The sequence below is a fragment of the Eleutherodactylus coqui genome, chromosome 1 (genome assembly GCF_035609145.1).
Source record: "Eleutherodactylus coqui strain aEleCoq1 chromosome 1, aEleCoq1.hap1, whole genome shotgun sequence".
NCBI lineage: Eukaryota > Metazoa > Chordata > Amphibia > Anura > Eleutherodactylidae > Eleutherodactylus > Eleutherodactylus coqui.
This window is the reverse complement of record NC_089837.1, coordinates 463,071,869-463,096,861: the sequence shown is the minus strand read 5'-3', so window position 1 is coordinate 463,096,861 and position 24,993 is coordinate 463,071,869. Positions and strand designations below refer to the sequence as shown.

General features: G+C 42.7%; 1 protein-coding gene across 1 annotated transcript in view; it reads left to right on the top strand.

Annotated features, from left to right (window-relative positions):
- The window catches only part of ITGA5 (integrin subunit alpha 5), a 95,443-nt gene that overhangs the window by 41,368 nt on the left and 29,082 nt on the right, over positions 1-24,993 (top strand). Inside the window, exons 2-10 of the mRNA XM_066584306.1 lie at positions 11,499-11,629; positions 16,316-16,434; positions 18,758-18,881; positions 18,965-19,026; positions 19,392-19,437; positions 20,290-20,415; positions 23,441-23,485; positions 23,577-23,620; positions 24,455-24,511. Coding sequence (XP_066440403.1) covers positions 11,499-11,629; positions 16,316-16,434; positions 18,758-18,881; positions 18,965-19,026; positions 19,392-19,437; positions 20,290-20,415; positions 23,441-23,485; positions 23,577-23,620; positions 24,455-24,511 — 754 coding nt within the window. The remainder of the gene's footprint in view (positions 1-11,498; positions 11,630-16,315; positions 16,435-18,757; positions 18,882-18,964; positions 19,027-19,391; positions 19,438-20,289; positions 20,416-23,440; positions 23,486-23,576; positions 23,621-24,454; positions 24,512-24,993) is intronic.

The following is a 24,993-nucleotide window of genomic DNA, read 5'->3' as shown; positions in this document are numbered from 1 at the left end:
CAAAGCTGTCAAGCTGAACACATGACTGCAGTAACTTGAGCCCTTAGAATTATTTTTTTTTTTTTTGTGACATCTGAACTGTAGTCGCTGATCCTATCAATGTACAGCGTCCGAGGAGCGGCCCACAGCCGAGGAGATAGCATGGTAGATAAAGGCCTTGTCACCGGCCCCTACATCTCCTCCCTGGGGGTAGCTCGGCACCCGACCAAGTTACTGCTGTGGAAGGTCACAGGAAAAAGTAACAGTTACCTGTAGTCACATGGGACACCACCGTTCCGTCCTCTGCGGTGAATCTTGACTGTAAAGTAGTCCACACACGGAAATGTTCTGGACAAACGAGGAACAGTCGGTAATGTCCATTTACTGTAGCTTATTAAACTCTAAATGACATCAACAGTGTGACACAGATACAACAGAATAAAGTGGTGTGACAGGGAGGATTCTCGGGGTAACCCGGACAATCCACAGTCCCAGTTATCTGTGTGATCCCGCTCTCTAACTCGCATTACTTGTCTTTTCCTTTAGCCAAGCAGCAGTCCTTCTCTCTCACTCAGTGCTTAGTGGTAGCAGCGGCACATCTTGAGTAGACTGGCCCTCAGCTAAGCAGAATGGAATCTCTCTGCTTCCTCCATTCTCATCTCATACGGACATATCGGTGTCTGTGCGGCTCACTCACTGACTTCTTTCTTGCAGACTTAGACTAGTCAGACTCGTGCAAGAAGGCAGAAGACCCTTGCACTGCATCTTGCAAACACATGTATACAACTCAATCACATGACACACAAAGGGATACGTTTCCCAGACATAATCCAGACATTAACCCATTCAGTGCTGCAGAGCTGCAATACACACAACTCAAATGCGTACTACACATAAGACACTGACAAGACAATGGCATGAGGCAGATGTATAACATTGAGGGGCCCCACTAACTCTGGGCCACTGCAAATGTTCTATTGGAACAGACGTAAAATGCAGATAAAAGTTACTGAGCTAATGGCCATTTTACATGGGCCAACAGTCTTTCGAACGACTGTACGAGCGCTGATGTCACCTAAGTTCGCCTGCACTTGTGCGGAGCGTTTACACAAAGACTTGCTGCTGGATCACGGGCTTAATCCTCAGCGCTTCACCTCCTATATAAAGCACAAAGCAGCGAGCATTTGCACACAATAAGAAGCCAGGTACTGAAAATGTTTTTTAGGCTGACTGGATAGTCAGCTTAACAAAACGCGAACAAGTGAGCGATATTTGTGCATTTACATTGAATGCTTTATCGCTCAAAGTCATTCATTTGAACGAATTTTAAGCGATACTTATTACATGTAAATGGGCCTCTACAGAGCAACCAAGGTGCCACATATACGACGGCTTCATACATTTATTCATAAGTGTTGCAGTAGAAGCAGGCGACGCAGGAACCAGAGTACAATGCAGACACAAGGCATACCAAAAAATATATAACCTAACAGACTTGGAGAATAAGTTGGTAATAGAAGCTTCTGCTAATGGATAAAAGATGTGAAGTTATTGTAGGAGCGTTGGATAACTTGGCTCACCCCAACTACGGATATGCTCAATTCTATGTGCACAAAATATAGCTAACACTCTTATACATCACACAAATCAGCCATGCACCTCAGTTATAAAAAAATTCCATTAGGCCAGCTGTCCATGGGCGACGCGGTATCCTGCGGCAAAGCTTCACTGCGGGAGCCGCCGCCGAATCTCTGCCGGTCAGCCGTATCTAATAGGCTGATCACGGAGAATCGGGACAATTCGCAGCATGCTGCAACTTGCCCGCCGCAAGCGGAGAATCGCAATGATTCTCCGCTCGTAGACAGGTGCCGGCGCTTTCCATAACAATGCTATGGGAAACGTCGGCCGGTGTGATTCGCTGGCGGTTTACCACCGGCGAATACTTGTCCGTGGACTGGGGGCCTTAAACATTTCAATCCAGCAGTGGCAGTCTCTTCTGCAATATCAAAGTACTGCAAATGTTGTTCAATAACTTGTCCGCAACTAACGGATGAATATGTGTTTCTCTGGCATTGGCTCAAGTTCACGTATTTTTAATTGGCAGGCCTGCACTTGTTTCGTTAAGGTTGTTTTGTTTTTTTTTTTCTCCACACATCAGGTTGTTCTCTGAGGGCCTACCTCACTTACATATATCTCCAGCGTGTTTGGTAGCGTAGATTTGGTACTGAGCTGCAGATTTATGTGGACTCTACATTGCAGTCTCTATAACTGTAGTCCTTGCAGATTTGTCCTCTCAGTGATGTCTGTTCTGATGCGTTCTCAGTTACAGGCTTCCTCCTTTCTCTTGCCACTTTCTCTAGCAGGCTCTTGAGGATAAGTCATCAATAGTATTTTCCATGGAAAACCCCTTTAACTGTATTGAGCTGGCCACAACTTGCAGACAAGCAATCATGGTTTTTGTCTAAGTATAAAAACTTTTGTAAGCTATGGGATAGTGGCCCACAGATGGGGAGAGAGAGAATTTTTTTTTTTATTGTTTTACTTTAAACTGGAGTTCTACTTTTTGTTTTTATGCAATTTTACATTTATGTAGAAGGTTAAAGTGTGACCTATCTATAAGCTTAAAGTAAATGCCACTTATGTCATCTGGAAACTGTATATAACCTGGTAACGGCTGGGCACACCTTGTGTTGGATTTCCATTTACATGTTGCCTGGAGCGATGGATGACAGCATCCCCTCCCACCCACTCTTCACACCCAGTAAAGCAGCTGTGTCCATGTGACCTCTGTTGCCTGTTTTGCTTGGAATCAGAGAATTTGTGTTTTGGGGCGGTTGTCAGGTCAGCAAGGAAACAGCTGGATAAAAGGGGCATATTGTATAGGCACTGAACAGTGTGTGATCGGGAGGGAATGGGGGATCTTATGACTTGGACGGTTAAATAAGAGTGTACTTGAGAATTTAGGAATAAATGGGTAAGTGTTTGCTTACACACTCATTGCCCTTTAATATATGCTAGGAGTCATTCCATACGATCACCCCGTCTTCCTGGGATGATATTATTCATAGCAAGAATTCCCTTTGCAGAAGTGTATTTTTGTTACTGCGGTGGAGCACCTTTTTGAAGTTTTTTAACTTTGCATTCCAGAATTCCCCTATCTGCATCTTTCTGGTCATGAAACAGCTGTAAGAAGCTTTGGCAGTAAGTCAATGGTTTGGCTCTTGGGTTGTTTTTTATGGCAAGTAACACAAGGGGATGATACGTGTTCGTATTGGCAGAAATGCAACCTTTTGTAGGGATAGACTCCAAGCAATTGCAATGAAGAAAGGCAGAAGAGATTCCCTCTTACTTCATTGTAACAGCCCCCCTTCTTAATGACAGTCTTCAGATTCCAATCGTCTGCGCTCTCATATTTGTGCGTCCCCAGGTGACCCATGAACGTGGCGTGTTCACTGCTGTCGAATGTATAGATACTTTATAGTGTTCCGTCTGAAGTTAGTTTCTGACCTTAGAGTAACGTCTATAACATGTTGGAGTAGATGAAATATTTCTGTAACTTTTTATGAACTTGCAATTCTAGTCTAGTAATATAGTTTTTAAGGGTTTAGTTGCCTGGCGCATACATGAAAGTCAAGTGTTACTTTTTAATTGCCTTTTGACTGTCCCAAAAAAGTGCATTGAAAATGCTTACAAATAAAATGTATATGACTCCAATATATGCTATCAATTTGGATAATTTGGCTCCCTTACTGTTGGACTGATGATTCAGGGCATGTTCATATTTACATTGTGGTTACCATTATGGACAGAAGCCACAATGTGGTGTTGGATCTGTTGTATATCAGATACCACCAGCACAGAATGGACCCCTGTTGACTTTGCACTAACTGCATGTGACAACTATCGGTCTGGGTGCCTCCGCTCTTAAAAGGAAAATGAGGGGAAAACATACTTGCATTGTGTCCCTGTCTTAATCCTTGACCAATGATTCTGGTCAACTTCTACATTTTGCTACCAATCTGCTTGTCCGTAAAGGAGGAATTCCAAGATGGAATCCCCTGTTTAGGGCATAAGAGCATCGGAGTGGAGTAACTTTCTCTAGATCCTCCTCTACATACCACTAGAATGGAAAGCCATTCCCTAAGAGTAGCTACCATCTGGGTGGACATTCTGCAGTCCTGTTATTATAAGATGGTCATTGTGTAATACATTTCCTCTACAGTGGCCATTGCAGGATATTATATCAGGCTGGTTGAGCTTCCTTGGCAAAATCAGCCGTATGCTGTGAGTGTTGAGTGGAATCAGTTGGTTGCACCAAGCTCCGTAGTCTCAAAGCAGTTGTGCGTCTTGTCTCCACCTTTTAACCCATATGACATGGGATGTACAGGTGTGTGCCCTGGGCTAAATTGGTTTTGTAAAATACCTGGTTTTACTAGACTACTATGTATTAGCAGTATCCATGGTTATCCCTGGAGTTTCATTGGTCCATCTATCATGTAATTTTCTATTGTTAGCACAGAACATATATTAAGTGTTTGTATTGATGATTTTGATGGGCTTATGTTATCTTGTATTACTTCAGAGTGCCTGAACATATTATCTGCTGGTAGGGTTCCTAAACTTTAGTATCAAACACTGATCTTAATAAGTTCACCCCTTTAAGTTTCCGATGCAGCTCCAATAACTTTCAAGATACAATGCCACTAAGGGATTGTCCCATGAAAAAAGTTAGCCCCTATATTTGAGGTTGGCCCCCCTTGATCAGATGGTTATCCCATAACCTTTTTGGATTGGTGATGATTACAAGTGGTACAACCCCTTTTTTAAAGCAGAACTTGGGTTTCCAGATAAAGATGATGCCCTAGCGGGAGTGGGGGTTGCGTACAACTACAAATAGAAGTCCTTTCGCCTCTCTGTTAGTCTCTGTATTGGGCATAGCACCATATCAGATCTTTCTGGAGTCCTCCTTATTTAACAGAGGTGTGTCTGTACTAGAATAATTGGGTTCATAAGGTAGGGGGCTGACATAATCCCTGTGTCTTGCTGCTGACCTGAGTGCCCCTGACAGACCTCGGTTACTGTATTGTGTGTGTTGGCAGGGTTCTGCAGTTTGGAGCTTGTCCTATCTAAATGTTTTTGTTACTAAGACTTTAACTCCAGCACTGCTAGCGCAGCCTGCACCCTGTCGTCGGACTCTGAAATACAACGCATTCATAGCCTAAAGCAAAGCAGTGGAAGGTCACTTATCTGTATAAAATGTTTTCTTGGAAATTCCTTGCATTGCTTGTCTTCTGTGCTCCCCAGGTTATTGGCATTTAGCTATAAATGTTCTTAAATGTAGGTCAGCTTACTCAAGTGCCCCGAACCCTCATGTGGTACCATGGGGTCTACTTGACCCCAGCCTTGTTTAATTGTAGTCTTGGACTTTAACCCTTGTGCGGGACCAGTTTCAAAGGGCTACATGTTCTACAGAATATCTTGTCTATAGAAGGTATCTTATAGCGATTTGTTTCTTGGCACCACTTCTCAAATGCTGCCAACCGCTCATGACTTAATGATGTCCTATAGAGAGAACCTGTGACAATGTCTGAGACACTGACCAAACCACATCACCTGTGCAATACCAAGGCTGGGCTTTCATGCTATGGTAACCATATGAGTTCAAAATCCTGCCCAACCGTGCAGCTGCTGGTTGCTCGATCAGACACTATTTAGGATGCCTCAGATGATCACCGCATGGAAACCCAATCTAAGGAAATTCTGAAAACCCTGACCTGTGTTGGATACTTGAGGACTGGTGATGAGAAACGCTGCTCTATACAATTGCAGTGATGACAAGCATGAGGCATTTGCTCTGTCCAATTCTTTATTATCTCTAGCAAGCTGAAGTCTTTTGACCTTGCTGAAGTTCAAATGAGAATGGTCCCATAAGACCTTACAAATAGTGCGGCCGACTTACGCAAGTGAAATTCAATTTCAAGAGGTGCAGAATTGAGAAGTGAGTGTATGAACTAATCTAAGAAACCTTCTAAATGGGTTACCTGGAGTGGGAGATTAAAAAAAAATTAGGTGGTCTGACTCATTACTGACAGCAGATGTTCCCTGACAGAATTTTAAAAATACCCGAACCTTTGTTCTCAGACCAGATGCCACCAGAGATGTCTGGTAGGTTAGGAGGAATAGCTGTTGGCCAAACGCATTAGTGTAATGCAGGCTGAACCTTTTTTTTTTGTGCCCCCCCCCCCCCCCCCCCTACTGCCTTCTGAGTTTGGATTGGCTGACATCGATAATGAGCACTGTGGTGCTCAAACTCTTCCTGCTTTCACCTCATACATCTGCTACTGAGGATCAGGTTGTTGGCTCAATTCTTTTGATCTTAAGATAAGCTGCTGCCAGGGATCTTAAGGCCAATTTACACGCAATGATTACATGCAAATTCGTTCAAACGATGGCATATGAGCGATAATTGTTGCATGTAAACGCTGCCATTGTTCACTCTTCGGCTGAACCAGGATTTTAAGGTGGGCTTAAAATCCATCATTCAGCCGGAGAGTGATAAAAGGGACCGCATGCTGTGTTCTGCATGGGAGTTGGAGATTTTATTGTATTCTGCCGACAGCCTGTGCCAGAAAAATAGAGCTGTGCTCAGAGCTCAGACCATATGCTGGTCTCTACAAACAGCTCCCGGAGGTCCTTTTACATGCAAATGAAGCTGAGAAGTGTTAATGGACCTTGGTGTCCATTAGCACGTTATGCAAAACACTCACTAAAACTGTCAATGTTTCAATTGTTTACGTAGAAGGGTCAAGTGTACCTAGGGTGATGTGTCTGAAACCACTGATCCATTGTATATGGCGGTTTCCTGATTCTTCCTAGGTCATAGATTTCATTGGAGATCCTAATTTGGTGGTTAGCTTTCAACAGCCCAGTCTTCTTTGGTGTCTACAGATAAGCTGTTGCCAATGATCTTCTCTGCATTCATTGCACATGCATGCTTGGTCAGTGTACATGTGTATGGGAAGGTGTTCAGGAGAGATGTCGACCAGCTATCCAAAATTTATGGGTAACCTTACAATGATTTCTCTATCGCTCTTCTGTAAATTTAACCTACGAAGAGGAAAGAGTAAGGAGGAATGAACAACCCTTCCATAGGCATTACTAGTACTGTTTTAACCTGTGCAGTAGGTAAAATTTTTATATCTTCCTTTTTAAAATATTTTTAAATACCCATTTTTGTAAAGCATGCACTGAAACGTTTCTTAGATTAGTGCCTTTAACTTGACAGATATAGCGATCTAGATGAACATTCTTACGGTAAGCAGTTTCCCTAGAATGCCAGGACTCGTTAGCGGTGATGTATTGCAGTGGTATTTCCCATTGTATTCATTTCCTTGTACAGACTTGGAATATTTTTCTGTACACAGACTTGATCACGCCAAGAATTCTTTACATTATTAGGTTGATTGGGGTTCCATGTCTCCCCCTCTTTTCCGGAGCCTAGAGTTACAATGCGGACGCTCTCCATAGGATAATGCTGCCATTTCCGTCTTTTCAGTGGAGACGGCTGTTTAGAAGAGCGAAAGAACAATGACTTTCTGGCCATTAACCCTCCCTGGACAGGGTTGTCTTAGTTTGCAGGCTCTTCATCAGCACAATGCATCCAGAGTAAGGGAAGGATGTTCATGTTGGCGGCTGATTGTTGCCGTGATGATGAAACAGCTCCAGCATGTCTCTCCACTCCAGGGGAAGTTTGGCCATTTCCCGCAAGGAGTAGACAGTCTAGGCGATCTGAATGTAGTGGGTGATTGATATATGCCCTGATTAAAGCTTTTATGTGGATTTAATTATTTAGTTTATAAGAGGGACCTTGAATTAATGGAAACTTGTGTCGTTTGTACTCTTCCTCCATTTATCTGCTCATGAAAGACTAATAACCAGAATCCTTTTAAAATTTAAGTCCCTTTTATATGGAAGTAGTGAGTGTAGATAGAACTATATCTAATGTGTATCTCTGACTCTAACTGACAAATTGTGCTCCTCCTACATGGCATCTGACCAGATTTGTTGTCTTATTTTTGATGGTGTTTGACTCAATTCTCTGTTTGATTTCTGATAATAGCTGTGGTAAGTTAAGATTGCCTAAAATTCATGCAAGTCTGTGGGAGCTGCACAAAGTAGATTAATAAAATACTTCATTCCAGCCCTTAAACTGGTCATATAGTAGTGATTTAAGGCGGCCATTGTCTGAGCAACTTGCCTGCAGTTTCTGGCCATGTCATCCAAGACGAGAACCTTCAATGACATATCGCCGGTTGATCTCAGCCTTTTTCTGTGACCTGTGTACCTGATGTGGTACATGAATGGTGGCTATTCAATGATTTTACATGGTATGACTGTTGGACATGTAAGCACCTGACAGCCTTACCCGTATGGGTACAGATGGAGGAAGGGGGGGCCCAGCTGAACTTTTGGACCCAGGCCCCTGAGCCTTTAGTTACGCCCCTGCCCGTAACTATTGCTGCTTGCTTTCACAGAAGTGATAGTCCTTCAGAGAATGGAGGTGTAGTAGGCTGGAGATCTGTTCTGATCACCCACCTCCATTCACTGCAGACAGACTGAGATTGAACAACCTCTGTTTACACTGACAAAGAAGCTGCTCAGCAGTCATTCCATTTCAGCTCCCCATAAAGAAGCAACCAGCGACTACTGAGTGACTTCTCACTTGGTGCCCTGTTGGGGGGCAGTATGCAGTGACCGGCAGACAGTCGCACATAACCACTCATTTGAGCAATTATTTGGGCGACTATCTGCCTATATAAAAGTACCTTTTAGTGGCAAGAGTGAAAACTGCAAGACTTCAGGATTCCACCCCATGACCCCTTTTCATGATCAGACGTCTACATGGATTGCATACCAGTCTTGGGCTATCAATGCCACAATTTATATTTAAGACTCACTATTGAGCATGCTAAATGGCAATGTGGCCCTTTTTAAAGGTCAAGTGTTGTAGGGAATTTTTGTTCAATTCCAACCGATACATTTGATGTAGAATAGATCCTTATTCAGTGAAGCCTCTGGTACTTGAAATTCATTTTTTCTATGTAATGTTATGTGCAAATGATCAGGGACTTGCACAGTAGCATTGTGCTTTCATGAGGCTGACACAAGGCTCTGTTCATCTGGACGGCGTCATTGCTTTGAGCAGTATTATGCACAAAATTAACGTGTAGAGAAGATTCTTTCCGAGACGCTCTGTTGCAATCGAATTTCCCAGTTACAGCGCAGTGTTGGTAGTAACTTTATAGCCTGAACTAACATTCTGTTTATTGGAGGTCACCAACAAATGACACGTTACGACAAGACATATATTGGTCCCCTGTGAATTAGCAACTGTGCTTGTATGAAAGTTCAAGTTTGGTGCTCAACATTCGAATTGAAAGCCATAATGATGAGAAGTAACTTTTTTCTTTAATTTTGGTCATTCCATAATATTTTTATGGAATATTTTTGCTAGATTTAAGCCTAAAATACATCTTGCACATTACCAGTGACCCAAAGAAGGTAAAGAACAAGCTACACTTGGACAAAGACTATTTTCCACTCCCCGTCAGAGGTTAGCACTTTGCAGCTGCTATGAGATAATGTTCACAATGGAGCACCTGTGACTCCTCCCGTGTCATTCTTTTCCAGACGTTAATAGGATCTTCTGTTTGGTTGCAGCTCTATATTGGTTAGGGGGAAAATAAGGTTCTGGCTTGAACACCTGTTTACTCATCAAAGGAGCCTTCTTAAGTAATAAGCCATGCATGACAAAGAAGTAATTGGGTGAGGATAAGGGCTTCTTATTGACGTCCAGTCAAGATATTCCCCTCTACCTGGAGCTTTGGTTTCTTGTAAACTTATGAAGTTTTCAGAAGTCCTTTAATTACTCAGTAATGACTAAAGGCTTTCCGTATGAACTCTTGAGCTTTTTATATGGCATCATGAATGAATGGTTGGTTGGAAAAATATAGGTTCTTTAGATGTTTGTCTTCTTACGTCAGTCCAAATGTTTAAGATTTGCTTTAGTTTATAAGGTAACATTTTAAGGCTGTCCATCCTCAGTCTCTTCATTTGTATCGGACTACACCATTCCATCTGTTCTGTACAAGTGATACAGGAGCCAAATCCATGTTTCTTCCACCACAAAATATTAGGACCGAATGGAGAATGTATGAATTGTAAATCCCAATTTCATGTTCTTTTGGCAGTGATTACTAATGTTTTATTTCTGTTGAACTGACTTATTACAAGTGGAATGCCTTGCAAAACTTGTGTTCCCAGACCCTGCATAGTAATGTGCACTTTCTTATTATACGTTGATTTTGTGCTCTTTTATATGACTTGGGGTCCTTTTACACGAGATGATCGTTGGGTGCTTTAGCGCCTGACAGTCCTTCCAAAGACTCCTCTGAAGAGAAGAGAAGCGTGCCATAAATCTGTTGCATTTGCTGGGATGGTAATGGCTAGTTTCTGTGCTTGTATAGCACGCACATCTTTTGACTTTCTCTATATTGTGCGAGTTCTGCAGTGCTGTACAATGTCCTCAACTCAGACACTTACTACAGGGTATATTACTTTAAGGGATTATTGCCTGGCCTCTTCATCCTGGAAACAGCAAATTTGGGGGATTAATCGTCCCATACATATGTAGCCACCAATAGGACACTGGCCGAAAAATCACTCGCTTGTCGGAGCTGCTTGTTTTTAGCAAAACTTAACCCCTTACAATCCACTGTCTGACATTGTAAGACATTATGACTTAAGGCTGTACAGTTCCGATGCTGGAAAACATCCGTCGGGGTTCTCTTGCTGTATATTGCCAGCCTTTCTGCTGTCGGAGCCTATCCAACGTGTCACCTCATGCAGTACTGGCTTTAGCCAGCAAATAGCGCCGTTGTATAACGGCAGAAAAAAAGTAAGCCCCCTTGGAAAACCAGGATGCAAATTGGATTGGAAAGGATTAAAAACCAAGCAACTATTGGCTCATGTAAACTGCAGCCGTGTGTGAAAGGACTTTAAATTAATAGGACCAATTTCTTTGGAAACTATCTGTGTGTTTTTTAGAGTAGTGATCAAAAGTGGATCATTCAGAGGAAATTTACAGAATTGCAAGTACAGCATATAAGTTCCATGCAGATGTTGCCCTTGGTTGCATTTGATCCCAGTTCCGCAAGACAACAGTGCTAACCACTGAGCCATAGTGCCAGTCTTCTAAATAAAATGTAAAAATTAACACATTAGCAAACTATTTATGAAGTTTTTTAATTGTGCTGTTCGATGCTGTTGCCAAATAGGCCCTTTCCCCAGAAGCATGAGACAACCAAAAGCTACGGAGACACATGCTTCCATCTGCATTAATAGAGCTAAACTGAAAGTTCATCCAAAGTTAGTCTTGGATGATGAGAGATGAGATGCTAATGATTCGAGATGGACTTTTTATATATTTTGTCTCTAACCTACTTTTCTCTCTCTTGCAGTGTTAGCATCCTAATAGGAGCTCCCAAGGCAAATACAACTCAGCCAGGCGTGAATGAAGGAGGTGCCGTGTACTATTGCCCCTGGAAAAGGAATGTCAATGACTGCACACCTATCGAGTTTGACAAAGAAGGTACCTACTAAGTGTGTTCCTTAATGCCAACCTAATGGGGGGGGGGGGGGAGAAAGTAATACAGCTTGCTTAAACAGCATTTCTCTTTGCTGTGAAAATCAAATAATGGTTTCATAGATCGAATTTTCCAATAACTCTCATATTAGAATATGCTCCAAAGAGAATTCACTACTTGTATCCAAAACTTGTGTGCAAAGTAAAATCCAGTAAAAGAAGGTCCGTTTCTTGAGCACATTGAAATAAGATCTTGCAAGCTTTGTAGATCTTGTAAAGAGCAAGTCACCCTGTCAATTCACTTTAACAGTTCTTTCTTGAGTAAATGTAATATCAAGAATTGCCTTTGGGCAGTTTTGCTCCTTGTTGCCACATCAAGGCAGCTGATCTCACCTCTCAGGTTATACTGTTTGAAGTTGCAGATGTAAAACATGCTGTCAGAACTTTGTTATAAGCACCTCAAACTGCAGATGAGATCATTGTGATCAGCATTAAGGGGTCATCTGGGACTTTCCTTAAGTTTAAATTTAATGGGATCTACACATACAACTGCAGTGCCCCAGAGTTGGGGTCCCACAGCACTTTGTTAGCACCTCCATATTGTGTGTATGTGTATCCATGTATTGTGTATTGGCCTTGTCTGGGCCTCTAAGACTTAATGTCTGGTGTCTCTCTAACCTGTCAGTCATCCCTAGTTAGTTGTGGGATTAGATAAGGCGTTTCCTCCCTAGTCCAGGATTGGTTGGTGGGGAGATATAAAAGACAGCACTTTGGTGTGGTTGGTGGCTTTTTAGGAGTCTGTAACTTGGTGTAGTCTTGCACAGAGACTAGTTAAGTCGCGTGGAGGTGGAGGCTTGGATGCCAGCTAGATTGTGTAATGGTAGAGTCGGCTGGAGGGGAGAACTAAAGGAGAGCGGAGTCTAAGTCAGGGCCCACCCCGCAGAATCTGGAAGGAAAAGCGGCCAATTCAACTTTGAGCATATCTTCACCCTATACATTCAGCAGTCAGTGTGTCCACAGGAGCTCCTACATTATTCCCTCCATTCCTCCACAAATAACCTCCCAGTACGGTCCCCAGGTGACTTGGCCTGGCGGCCCCTATTATTCTTCAGAGAGGAGAATTAAAAAACAAAAGCATGTCATTGGTGTAAGATCTTGTTGGAAAAGTTATTAATTACCGGTGAAGAGTGTGAACATTTTCATTTCTTTGCAAGCATTCAGTAAACTCTGTACCTTCGGGTTTACTGCAACCTATTTAGACTCCTTTTATTTTTAATATGCTAGCTTTCTAAGAACTCCATTGCAATCCACCTGCTGCACTGAGCCATTATTACAGGCATAGTACCCACCATGTGACACTGTAGCTCACTGCACCATACTAACTGCACAATGGTTAGTGCAACTTGCTTTTTATGCTTTCGGTAGTGTAGTAGTGTCAGTAAAATGCTGATTGGCGGGGATCTGAGCTCTTAAAGGGGTATTCTTATCTTGGCCAAACATTGACAGAACTAGAGATAGGTGTCTGTCCCCGAGTGCGCACCCACATCCATCAGACTTCTTGTGGCATATTACCAGGATATGGAAGTTCTGATGGTAGCACAGAACTGAAGATGTATTCCTATTTTAAATTGTAAGTAAATACTTGAGAAATGAGAAATTTGAATGTCTTCATGAAGTATGTGAAACGCCACGATGATGAGTTCTTACACAAACAGACTGTTGCGCACACAGTCAGTATTTCTGCAGTTACATCTGTTTCCGGAGAATTGAATGATTGCTATGGACGTGAGCAATAACCTTAGATCTACGTTTGCGCAACAAATACCAAGAAAGCCGGGACTCTTTATAGTCAGTGGGTGGACTCTGCAGACTATTACAAAGTCTGGAGATGACTCTAATCATGACCTTTTGTTGGTAGCTCATCCTCAGAGGTTATCCTTATCCTAACTAGAAAGTTTATTTTTTGTTTTACCCCTTAAAGGACCAGGATGTGTTAGTTCAAAGTTTGACTAACAGGTGAGGACCTGACCTGCTCCGGCTACATTGCAGGAGCTTTAATCCCACGCTGTTTTTTTTTTTTTTTTATTATATACTATAGGCCGGTATTAAAACCCAGGACTAAGCGCCATCAATTTATGGTGCTTGGCCATTAAGGGGTTAAAGCAGGCCACTGTGGAAGTTGGCAAGAGGAGCTGCAGGTGGCAATGCATTTATGTAGAATGACTTGTTAGCCATTGAGATGGTCATGCAGAGTCTGAAAGAGCGTGAGCTGCTCTTTGCAGGGATTCTTCACTGTGGCTAATAGCGGACATGTGTACGTAGGAGAAAATGACTTCTATGATGCGTATTACACATACTGCAATGGGGCATGTGGATAGTTTGCTCAATTAGGATCAATTTAATAAAAATGAACTTGGATTCCTAAACTGGATATGCAAAAATATCTTCTTGGCTAGTATTTTATCATATATCTGATGGTTAGAAACTGCCCTGAAAGGAAGTGTAGTGGAATCAAAGCCTTATAGGGTCTTAAGACTACTGTGACTACATAGCGCTAATTTTGTATGTAGCTATTGGTGCAGTATTTACTTTAGGGCTTATTCACATGAGCGTATATCAGCTGCCGTTTTCACGGCTGGCCAATATACGCTACCATCTGATGCATTGGATTCCAATGCATCAGATCACACAGGCGTATTACTGTAGCGTAAATGCGGCCGGCTAGGCGCTTTTACACTGGGCATGAAAGATAGTTCTGGAACTATCTTCCTGGCCGGACTACGGCCGCTGCCATAGACTCCTATGGGAGCCAATGACAGCGGCCAGAGAAGGGAGGTGGGAGGGAAATTGGCAGCGTGACCGCTAAACTCCCTCCCCTCTGGCTGTTTGCAATGGGAGGGTCCGGAGCTAAGCGCTACCCCCTCAATAGCTGGCTGCGGACAAGAGGTGGGAGCTTGGCTCCACTCCTCCCGTCCAGCCCCTGTCATTGCAAACAGCCGTAGGGGAGGAGTGAGGAGGTGAGCCATCCGACGGCATATTCCCAGAGCCTGTGCATCACATGGTAGCGTATGTTGTCTGGCTGTGAAAACGCCGACCAATATACGTTCGTGTGAATAAGCCCTTACAATGTAATATAGCAGCTTGAATAATGCGGCCCCTTCATTCTTGGCATGGTAAAGGCCAAAGAAAGGAGGGGAAGACCTCACGCTCTATATTTGTAGATTACCTTATGGTACGGAATGCTTTGATGGTTTGTGGGCTATTATTTCTCCTTGCTTCTTACATCTGTGGTTACATTGACTTTTTCAAATCCATGAGTGGTGTGTAGGTTAGTATACAAAGAAAAGCCAGGGTTTGTCATGTAATGCAGCATATGATCTACATTGGCACATGTCTTCTTGCTTTACGCTCCAAGTGCCTTTTTGTTAATCTACTGTTAGACTTTATGTAAAACTTCATTAAATTGAAATGTATTCATTGAATATGCCAACACCCTCTTAAGGTACATTTCAACCGAATGATTATCTCTTTGAAAATCATCCAAACGAGCAAAACTGAACAATAACCGTTACGTTTCAACTCAAGCCAATGACTGAACGGCCAACAGGTCCTTAATCAAGTAGTACTTGCTTGTAGACTCTCCTCCATTGGGGTGGGTGTTCGTTCTTTTAGTGCTTGTTCCTCACAGTATGCAGACCTTCTGTTTGAAAGGAAGTAATACGCTTCTGTGTCCAGTTGGCTATTATAATATCTTAGATATTACATTATTAACAGGTAGGGGATTTAATAAAATGCTTAGTTTGGTCATTCCCCCTGCTCTAGTTGTTTGATCAGGAGCTGAACCTGTAGTTGCCCGCAGTCCAAAAATATGGTGGAAAATCAACGTCCTGTGGAAAAGTGTATACATCACTGGGTTGTTGTTTTTTGTACTGGTGCAAATGATTCTACTCGCTCTATATTGAAAACTGAAAGTCCATTCCATACAGCTGAATGGTGTTGCATTGGTGGCAAGCATATTGGTTTCTACAAGCCACATTCCGAGGAACGGGAGTCGTGGAAATTTCCGCATTAATATGAATATATTCCGTGGGTGTGGAAATTGAATGTCTCTGTATATGACTTGTATCCACAACTTGAGAATAGAGGTATAGGAATGTGCCACAAGGTCTTCTAAGGGTCTTATTCACAAATATCCAATCCCCAAAGTATCGGGAGAGCTGCAGGACACAAAGAGGGCTTCTCTTATAAAGAGGAAACCCCCCGCAAGGAAGTAAGGATAAATTTCTGTTAGAAAAAGGCGTCACTGCGCTTCGTGATATTATGTGGTAGATGATTGGTATTCCCTGTCCTGAATTGCCCGAGTAAGAAAAGGAACACTTACTGGACAGGAGGTGGGTATGTGGTATTCAGAAGCCGCCTCCTTGAAGTGTTTACTCCAATCATAGAAGAAAATACGAACCAGTCCCCGGGAAGTAGTCCGAAGTTCTTTTAATACAATTTATAGAGAAGTCAAAGTGAAACCCATGAATCAGAAGTTATGGTTCTTGAAAAGTGAGGGATACAAAAGTTAATGAAAATGTTTGTTTAAAAATGGCTGGTCGTTAAAAAATGAAATGGGGCTGAATATAGTCTAATGCAACTTGCCACACTCCTATTCTCGTACACGTTTAAACTATTTGTGTGTTTTTATAGGAAACCGCGATCATACCTTTGACTCCGCGGATAGGAATGCAACTCTTCAAGAACAGGTGGATTTTAAATCTGGGCAATGGTTTGGAGCAACTGTCCGCTCACATGACAAGTTTATACTGGTACGTATGACTGACTGCTCTTGATCACTTCCTTGGCCATATGTATGTAAAGGGCTAGTAAATCTGAAAACAACATTTCTTAATGAAGACACTTAGTAATTTTATAAATGATTAGAGTGAAAATCTCAGATCCTGTGGAGGAGAAATCGCTCACCTACTGCTGTTGCAAAGTCTGTTTTTGGTATTTTTGAGGGCCAGCTCACATCAAGCGGAATGGTTGCAGAATTTCGGTGTGCATTTTGCAGCCCAAATTCCTCAATGTACAGGACAATAATGGGTGGCCCAAGCTTTTTATAGGGCCCCAATAGTAATGGTGAACCTATTAATGGTGCCAATAATAGTGACCTCACTAGGGGCTCCAGTAGAAATGGTGACCTTGTTAGGAGTCCTAGGAGCAATGGTGTTCCCCAAAGTGACCCCAGTAGTAATAATGCCCTCCAGCTGGGCCGCAACCCAACAATAGCTTCTCCCTCGCTTGATCTGTTGCTCTGCTCTAGCAGTTACTGCTGTCAGCAGTGGCCCCCAACCTCTCCACTCAGCATGTATGCTGCATGCAGGAACAGACTCTTATGAAGGGGGGGTGTTACACCCCGGTCAAATAGCTGCACCAATAATGCAATAGGCTGTTGCTGTAGCATGGCTCATTAACAGATTTAATTCAATAACTTGGTCAAAATGAAAAATCTTCTTCGGCAGAGGTAGGTAAAGTCCCCTGGTGCAAGCTCCAAATCGTAACTGACTCCTAGGGTGACATCGTGACGTTTTCTTGGCAGACTGTTTGTTTTTGCGGGGTGGTTTGCCATTGCCTTCCCCAGTCCCCCTTCCCCAAGCAAGCTGGGTACTCATTTTACTGACCCCGGAAGGATGGAAGCCTCAGTCAACCTTGAGGCAACTGCCTAAACCAAACTGGAATTGAACTCTTCAGGTCATGAGCAAGCGCTTAGGAGAGCAGAAATGCGATCCTAACACTCTGCACCACACGGGGCTCTTTAGGCAGAGGTATGATCTTATACATGTTGAATTCAGCGCAAACTGATTCGAGAAGAGAACCAGTCTGTCTCTGAACCTAACTTTTGATTTATCTCACCAGAGTTCAGGTCCACTAGGGCAAAACGTTTCTAACAGGGTCTGTGGGGGAGAAATTATGGTACCTTCTCTCCATGGCTTAAAGGGGTTGTCCCGCGCCGAAACGGTTTTTTTTTTTTTTTTTTTTTTTACCCCCCCCCCCCTAACCCCCCCCCCCCCCCCCCCCCCCCCCCCGTTCGGCGCGAGACAACCCCGATGCAGGGGTTAAAAAAACAAACCGCTCAGCGCTTACCTGAATCCCGGCAGTCCGGCGTCTTCATACTTACCTGCTGAAGATGGCCGCCGGGGTCTGCTCCCTCCGTGGACCGCAGCTCCTCTGTGCGGTCCATTGCCGATTCCAGCCTCCTGATTGGCTGGAATCAGCACGTGACGGGGCGGAGCTACACGGAGCCGGCATTCTGCACGAGCGGCTCCATTGAAGAGAGCAGAAGACCCGGACTGCGCAAGCGCGGCTAATTTGGCCATCGGAGGGCGAAAATTAGTCGGCTCCATGGGAACGAGGACGCCAGCAACGGAGCAGGTAAGTATAAAACTTTTTATAACTTCTGTATGGCTCATAATTAATGCACAATGTACATTACAAAGTGCATTAATATGGCCATACAGAAGTGTATAGACCTACTTGCTGCCGCGGGACAACCCCTTTAACACTTGCTAGGAGCAGTCGGTAACTCTGGTGTCGTGATCCACATGGCATGGAAGGCAGTATGGTGGGAAGCTCTGTAAACAAACTCCGCTGAGGAGGCAGGCTGTAGAAGTCACTTCTGAATTTTCTAGCAGTCCCTCACACGAGGGTTAGATGGTATCTGGCTGTAAGCCACTCACTGGAGGTCATGCACCTTTCCTTATCACTGTTCAAACCAGTGCTTGCTCATGGAACATGTTCCTGGTTGTAGACAAAACACTCACTGAGACTTCCTGTCTCTCCTTTTCCTGTCGCCAACCTTCTCCCCATCCCAGCATGCTCCTCTGCGCCACCAGCCAATAGGATGGCACTTATGCCACCAGCCAATAGAATCACAGTTATTGAAATTACATTTATAGCAAAGAACTGCATGAAATACTATAAAACTGTATCCCTGATCTACAAATAGTTATGCAAAGCAAGATAATTTGAGCCGTGCCGTGCTATTTCATGTCAGGATTTACTCTGTACGTACCTGAAGAGGTAGAGTAGGGAAACCCTTGTGCTGGAAAGTAGTTCATTTTTTAATTTATTTTGTCAATTTCCTTGTAGGCCTGTGCTCCTAGATACAGCTGGAGGACACTTAAAGAGAAAATACAAATTGACATGGTCGGAACCTGTTACTTGTCTTTTGACAACTTTACCACCTTCTTGGAGTATTCACCTTGTCGTACAGGTCTGTATAAGGACTACTTTGGACCATTTATGATTTGGATTTTTGTTATCTTCTACATTCTTTTTGTTTGTTTTATTTATCAGATTTTATCTCTGAAACGGGGCAGGGATACTGCCAAGGTGGATTTGCTGCCGAGTTTACCAAGGTAAGTTTATTAGAGTTGGAGGGGTTCTGCTACTTAAAATCTGTCCTTCCTGGTTCCTGCTGACCAGGACATGTGACTGCTGCAGCCAATCATTGACTATAGAATGTCATTGCTATGGCCAGTGATTGGCTGCAGCAGTCACATCTGCTTGCCAGCAGCAACCAGGAAGGACAGAGTGGTTGTGAAGCGATTTTAAGTTGTGGGGAAACTCATTTTAAGGAAAAATGTTCTTGTTTATAATGTAAAAGATTACTCAGCGGGAAGCATTTTTATCATAGAAGCACTGAAACATTTCCTATCACTTAAGACTTTCCAAAAGAATTTTTATATAACTTTTTTTTTTTTCTTTTCAATAAAAAAACTAGAGTGGAAGAATACTGCTGGGCGGACCTGGAAGCTATTACTGGCAAGGTAATATTCTGAAGTCATATTGCTGAAACAGCTTCATGTATCAAAACTGTATTGTAGTGAAATACAATGGGGCAGATTGGCTAATCTACGTTTGCGCTGTCTAGCCATCACACATATTAGTAAGTCTTTCCTAAGGGGCTTACTCTTTCTGTCGTCATACAACGGTACAATATGCTGGCTAAAGGCTTGGATAGGCTCCGACAGCAGAGAGGCTGGCAATATACAGTAAGAGAACCCCGACGGACGTCTTCCAACATCGGAGCTGTACAGTCTTAAATCATAATGTCTTCAGACATCAGACAGTGGATTGGAAAGGGTTAAATGCGCCAGACTTCTCACAGTAACTCTGCTGAATGAGAATTTTAGGACCTTTATAGCTTAACTCTAGACCGTCTATTAGTTTGCCTAATTTGTTCAAAAACTTGCGTAAAAACTTTGCTGCAATTTGACACATGTAGGCCACACTTTTTTTTTTTCCGTTAATCCAGGAAGCCTTGTGCCTTTTGTCGGACATGATGAAAAGTGTCCAAAAACATCTAAACCTCACCCTAAATGTAGTGCAAAGCATGTTTTTAGTGTAATGGCAAACTCTGAATAGTAAATCTACTCTCCCTAAAAATAACGTGAAATGGGGAAAAATGTAATTGTGAAGCTTTTTTGGAGAGTTACAGCACAGATTGTGTCATGTAAATGTCTCTGTACAATTTCAGCAATACCAAATTTATAGTGTGTGTGTGTGTGTGTGTGTGTGTGTGTGTGTGTGTGTGTGTGTGTGTGTTTAAAAAAACAAACAAAAAAAAACCAAAAAAAAACTCTTTGCACTAATAGGTATGTTGCACTCTTGCTTTTTAGGTCAGGTTTTCACTGCTACTCCAGATGACATCCAGAAGGACTTCTATCCTGAATACTTTATTCTAGAAATCAAAGGACAAATGCAGACCCGCCAGGTTTATCAAACCTATGACGACAGTTACATGGGTAGGATTCTGTACCACGCTTGCTGATAATACCTTAACGGATTATTAATAACTTTATAATTATCCTAGGGACATTAATGATTAAATGTTAGTATGTTCATGCCAGTAATGGTGTTATTTTCACAATCCTTTTTTGTGCTTTCTAAATGCAATGTCAAAAAAAAAAAAAATTCTCTGGGTTTGAAATGCGCAAGGTTTTGGTTTTTTTTACATATAGTTGCATACGGGGCTGTCTAATGGCTCTCCAATGTCGTTTGAAGTTCTAGAGGTTAGATTTCTGGTGATGTTCCTAGTAGTCTTCCTATTTCAAAAATATCAATCTCTACCATATATCTAAAATGGAGTATTTTTCATCTACAAAAATTCTTATTGGTAATTTCTATGGCACAGCAGGCGCTAGCTCCAAGAAAAGACCCAGCCGTTACCACTTAATGGGCAGTGAAGCAGAGGTTAAAGTAAACTTTTTGGAAAAGTTTGTGTTCAGACCCCAAAAATTCTTACCAGTGGTCATACTTACGGACACAAATACAAGGGCAGGTATATACCGCTTTCCAACTGAATGCAGACAAGCAAATTGCTGTATGAAGGAGCTTGCTTGGGTGCAAGACGGGCGTAACTATAGAGGATGCAGGGGATGCGGTTGCACCTGGGCCCAGGAGCCTTAGGGGGCCCAAAAGGCTTCTCTTCTCCATATAGGGGGCCCAGTACTATGAATAAAGCATTATAGTTGGGGGCCCTGTTACAGATTTTGCATTAGGGCCCGGGAGCTTCAAGTTACGCCTCTGGTGCAAGATACTAATTAACAACCACTCGCACACTTACCACCTATTGGAGGGGTTGCTTAGTATTATACTTGCAGATAGGTGAGGCATAGAAAGAGTGCCAGTCCCAGTGATACATACAGTGCTCAATGCGGCTTACACCCCCATATGATAAAGCCCGGTAGACTGTCCTACACCTCAAAATTGAACCACATCGGACTGACTTCCTGGGCGCTCTCAGTAATGAAACCAAACTGTTTATTGCCAAAAGTTCATAAATTCAAAGTATTAGTTAATTCTTGGGTTGGGAGCTTGTGTACTTTGGCCAATGTCAAGGGTCCTCGTTGTTTTGCGAGTCCCTACACGGACATTTCGAAAGACCAGGATGTTACCATTTTAATAGCCAGTGAAGAAGGGGTTATTGTAAGCTTTTGGAAAAACTCTGGTGTGTTTTGGATCCTACCATGAACCTTCATACATGTTTTCCTCAAATCTTGCTGGAGGATGAAATACTGTATACAATACAACTTGTGTATATAAGGCTCTATTGTTTGATGCATATATTCAATGTAAATGTAGACTTTCATCACTGGATCAATTGGGTCCATGACAGACCTATACAACTCTATAGGCATACAGCTGCATAGATCAACGGCATGCCTTTCCACAATGCTCTTCGCACTATGAATGGAGCCTAAACCAGGCACATTAAAGTACATGGCTAATATCCGTATTGTGAATTTAGTTGTCTGTACATCCGTGTATAGTTTAGGTTGAATGCTTGTTTCTTTAAGGGTGAGTAAAGCTGGTCACATTGATCTTATAGTTCACCTGTTTGATTTATATTGGTATAAAAATTGGATAGCTTGCATTTGATCCATTTCTTTCGCTTCTACGGAATACCTATAGACCACTTTCTATGGAGCCTTTCTACACAGCAGCACAATTTATAAAGTCTTCAGTCTGTTCATGCTATTGTAAGGGGCTTGATCAATTACACTTGTAGAATGGCTCAGTCCTTTGTGATCATGTAGCCCTTTCCTAGGGTGGGGTCACCGTTGACAATTGGCACTTGATGTGCACTCTTGTCTGAAAGACTGGGGAACAAGCAGACTATTAAGCCTGAAAGGGCTGAAAGCAAATCCTCTCTTCTGCTGGTGCATGCACGATAATGGTGGCACACAGCAGGGTTCTGTTTGCAGTATCACATAGAGATCTGGAGATAATGAAGTGGTGTGGCTGTAGGTTTTGATGGCAAAAAGTCAATAGTTTGCCTTTTTCATGGCTTGTAGAAAGGAGGGGGAAAACAACTTTTTTATACATGCATATAAAAAGCTATCCTTTATCTTATAAGGAGAGCATCTAGAAAGTGTGTGAGGAGACCTATAAGGCCGTCCATGCTCCTCTGGGAGATACGCAAATGGGTAGATGGGAACAATATCTCTGCAGTGCCACCTGTTGGAAGCAGCATTCCTGCAAGTCAATGTTAGACTCTTTAGGTGGCGCTGCAGTGGTATTGGTCCTTCTTCCTTATTTACATATTTCCCAGAGCAGCATGCATGGTCTTAGAAGTCTCTCAGCTTTTAGTTGCTCTCCTTAAGGAGAAATGATACCCTTCGTGTGCCACATCACAAGCCTCACTAGCCAAGCCAGAAACTTACTGTACGCTAATGAGGGGTAAAAGCGCAGGAACAGCTGTCTGTGTATGGATTTTGATTTTTGGCTTACAATTCCCAGTCGTTGCTATAAGGCTTGTATAAAAAGTCCAACATTGACTGGCAGGATGCTGCCTTCCAATAATTGGCGCCGCTGAGGTATTATCCCATTTTCCTTATTTAGAAAAAGTTAGGCAAGGTCTAACTTAACTTTTCAGAAGGCTTTTGTGCTGTGATTGTTGAAGCCAGCTTAGCTAATGTATAATTTATTAATGGTTATTGGTATAGTTTTACTTGTATTTGTTTGGCCTCATGCACACACCAAGCTGTTCACTCTGTGCTGCCTCCGAAGAGCACCATATTAGCGGTTTTGTACCCTAGAAGCAAAGACTCGAGGGGAACATCTACATAATTTAACTCCCAGTGTAACATGGCATGGGTTGTACTTGAAACTTCCAGTCTACTGAAGTACAGTTGAGCTCATTGACGGCTTCGAATGCCTTATTACGACTCTGTACAACTTGGAATCTGTTATATGGCCGTTTGCGCAAGACCTCGCTTATTAGTGATGGGCATTTAGTGATTATTCACTGTATTTTATATTTTTTAGGCTATTCCGTAGCAGTGGGAGAATTCAGTGGCGATAATACTGAAGGTAGTAAGCACTAAATACTTTGCCTCCCTGTTTAACAAATTAATCAATTCGATGTCTTTCTAACCTACTTTTACTTTTCTAATCCTAACAGATTTTGTGGCTGCCGTCCCCAAAGGAAACGATACCTATGGATATGTAAGAATTTATATAAACTTTACTATATAGTGAAGATAATTTCATAGTGCTTTCATGCCAGCCATGTGTGTATGAAGTTTTATGGTTTCCCCCTATAGGACTCATGCATGCAACCATACGGAACCAAAGGGTCTACCGGCTGCTGTACTGCCGAGATCCTCCCTGGGAAGCATTGTTTCTATGGGGGAATCTCTCTATAATGTAGCCCTGTACAAAGACTCCATATGTCAGCAAACTGCATGTCTACAGCTCTATAGTACAGAAGCAATGGGGTTTCTCAATGCTTGAGTTCCTTTTAAGGGCTCCCTCACACGGGCTTATGTGGCCTGCGTAACTCGCAGTGCTAAAAGCCCATTTATTTCTTTTCCCGATCTTTGCAACGACTGTTCATGCCCATATAGACATAATGAACAAGGAGACTCAATACGCAGTAGAAGAAGCCAACCCAGTATATGGCGCATATACTTTAAAGCAAAATGCACATGTCCCAGAGCAAGAGATGTTCACTTGTGTGCCTGGAACCAAAGACTGAAATGCCTCTCCGATATAGCAAATAGTTGGATATGGCCAGCACAGTGGCTCAATGACCCAACACTGTTGACGTGCAGTACCGAGGTCTGGGTTCAAATCCGCCCAGCGATGACATTGCTTACAGTATAAGTATCCCAAACCTATAAGAATACATTATGGTATAGGAGTTGATTGCAAAATATCAGCGGCCATGTCCTTTGTGTAATGGGAATATTGCTCACTGTGAAATGACATTGCATCTGCTCGCCGTACAGTGGGAAAGTCTGTATTCTGTGTATTCACCAGTTATTTTTTTTGTTGAAGGTCACCATTCTGAACGGGACAGACTTGAAATCCCTTTATAACTTCTCAGGAGAGCAGGTGAGCGATGGTTCTTACACTTCAGAAGAGAAAATGTATAGAGAGTTGTAACTATTAAGAATTGTGATTTACCCCCCCCCCCCCCCCCCCAAATGACTCGTAGAAACTGCTTAAAAAACTCTCAAACACCCAAGTAAGAGTTCTTTTACACGGGAAGATCTGTTGGGTTCAGATGCCCTATGGGTTGCATTCCAGCGATAATCATTCTTGTGGTTTTACGCAGAAGCAAGTACTGCTAGTAAATGGAGGCAGAGTAGGCTGGTTATCGTTCCAGCCCACCGTGCCTCCATTCATAGTGAGCAGGCAGTCAGTCATAAGTGGCTGCCTGGCCAATCTGTTCAGCTTTCTGCATGCAGAAAATGAATGACGAATGAGAATAGACCGAATCCTCATTCGTTGTTCAAATAGGTGCATGCATTTGCACTGAACGGTAATCATTCAGCTTCTTGCTGGATCATGGAAACCCAAATGATTATCAGTCT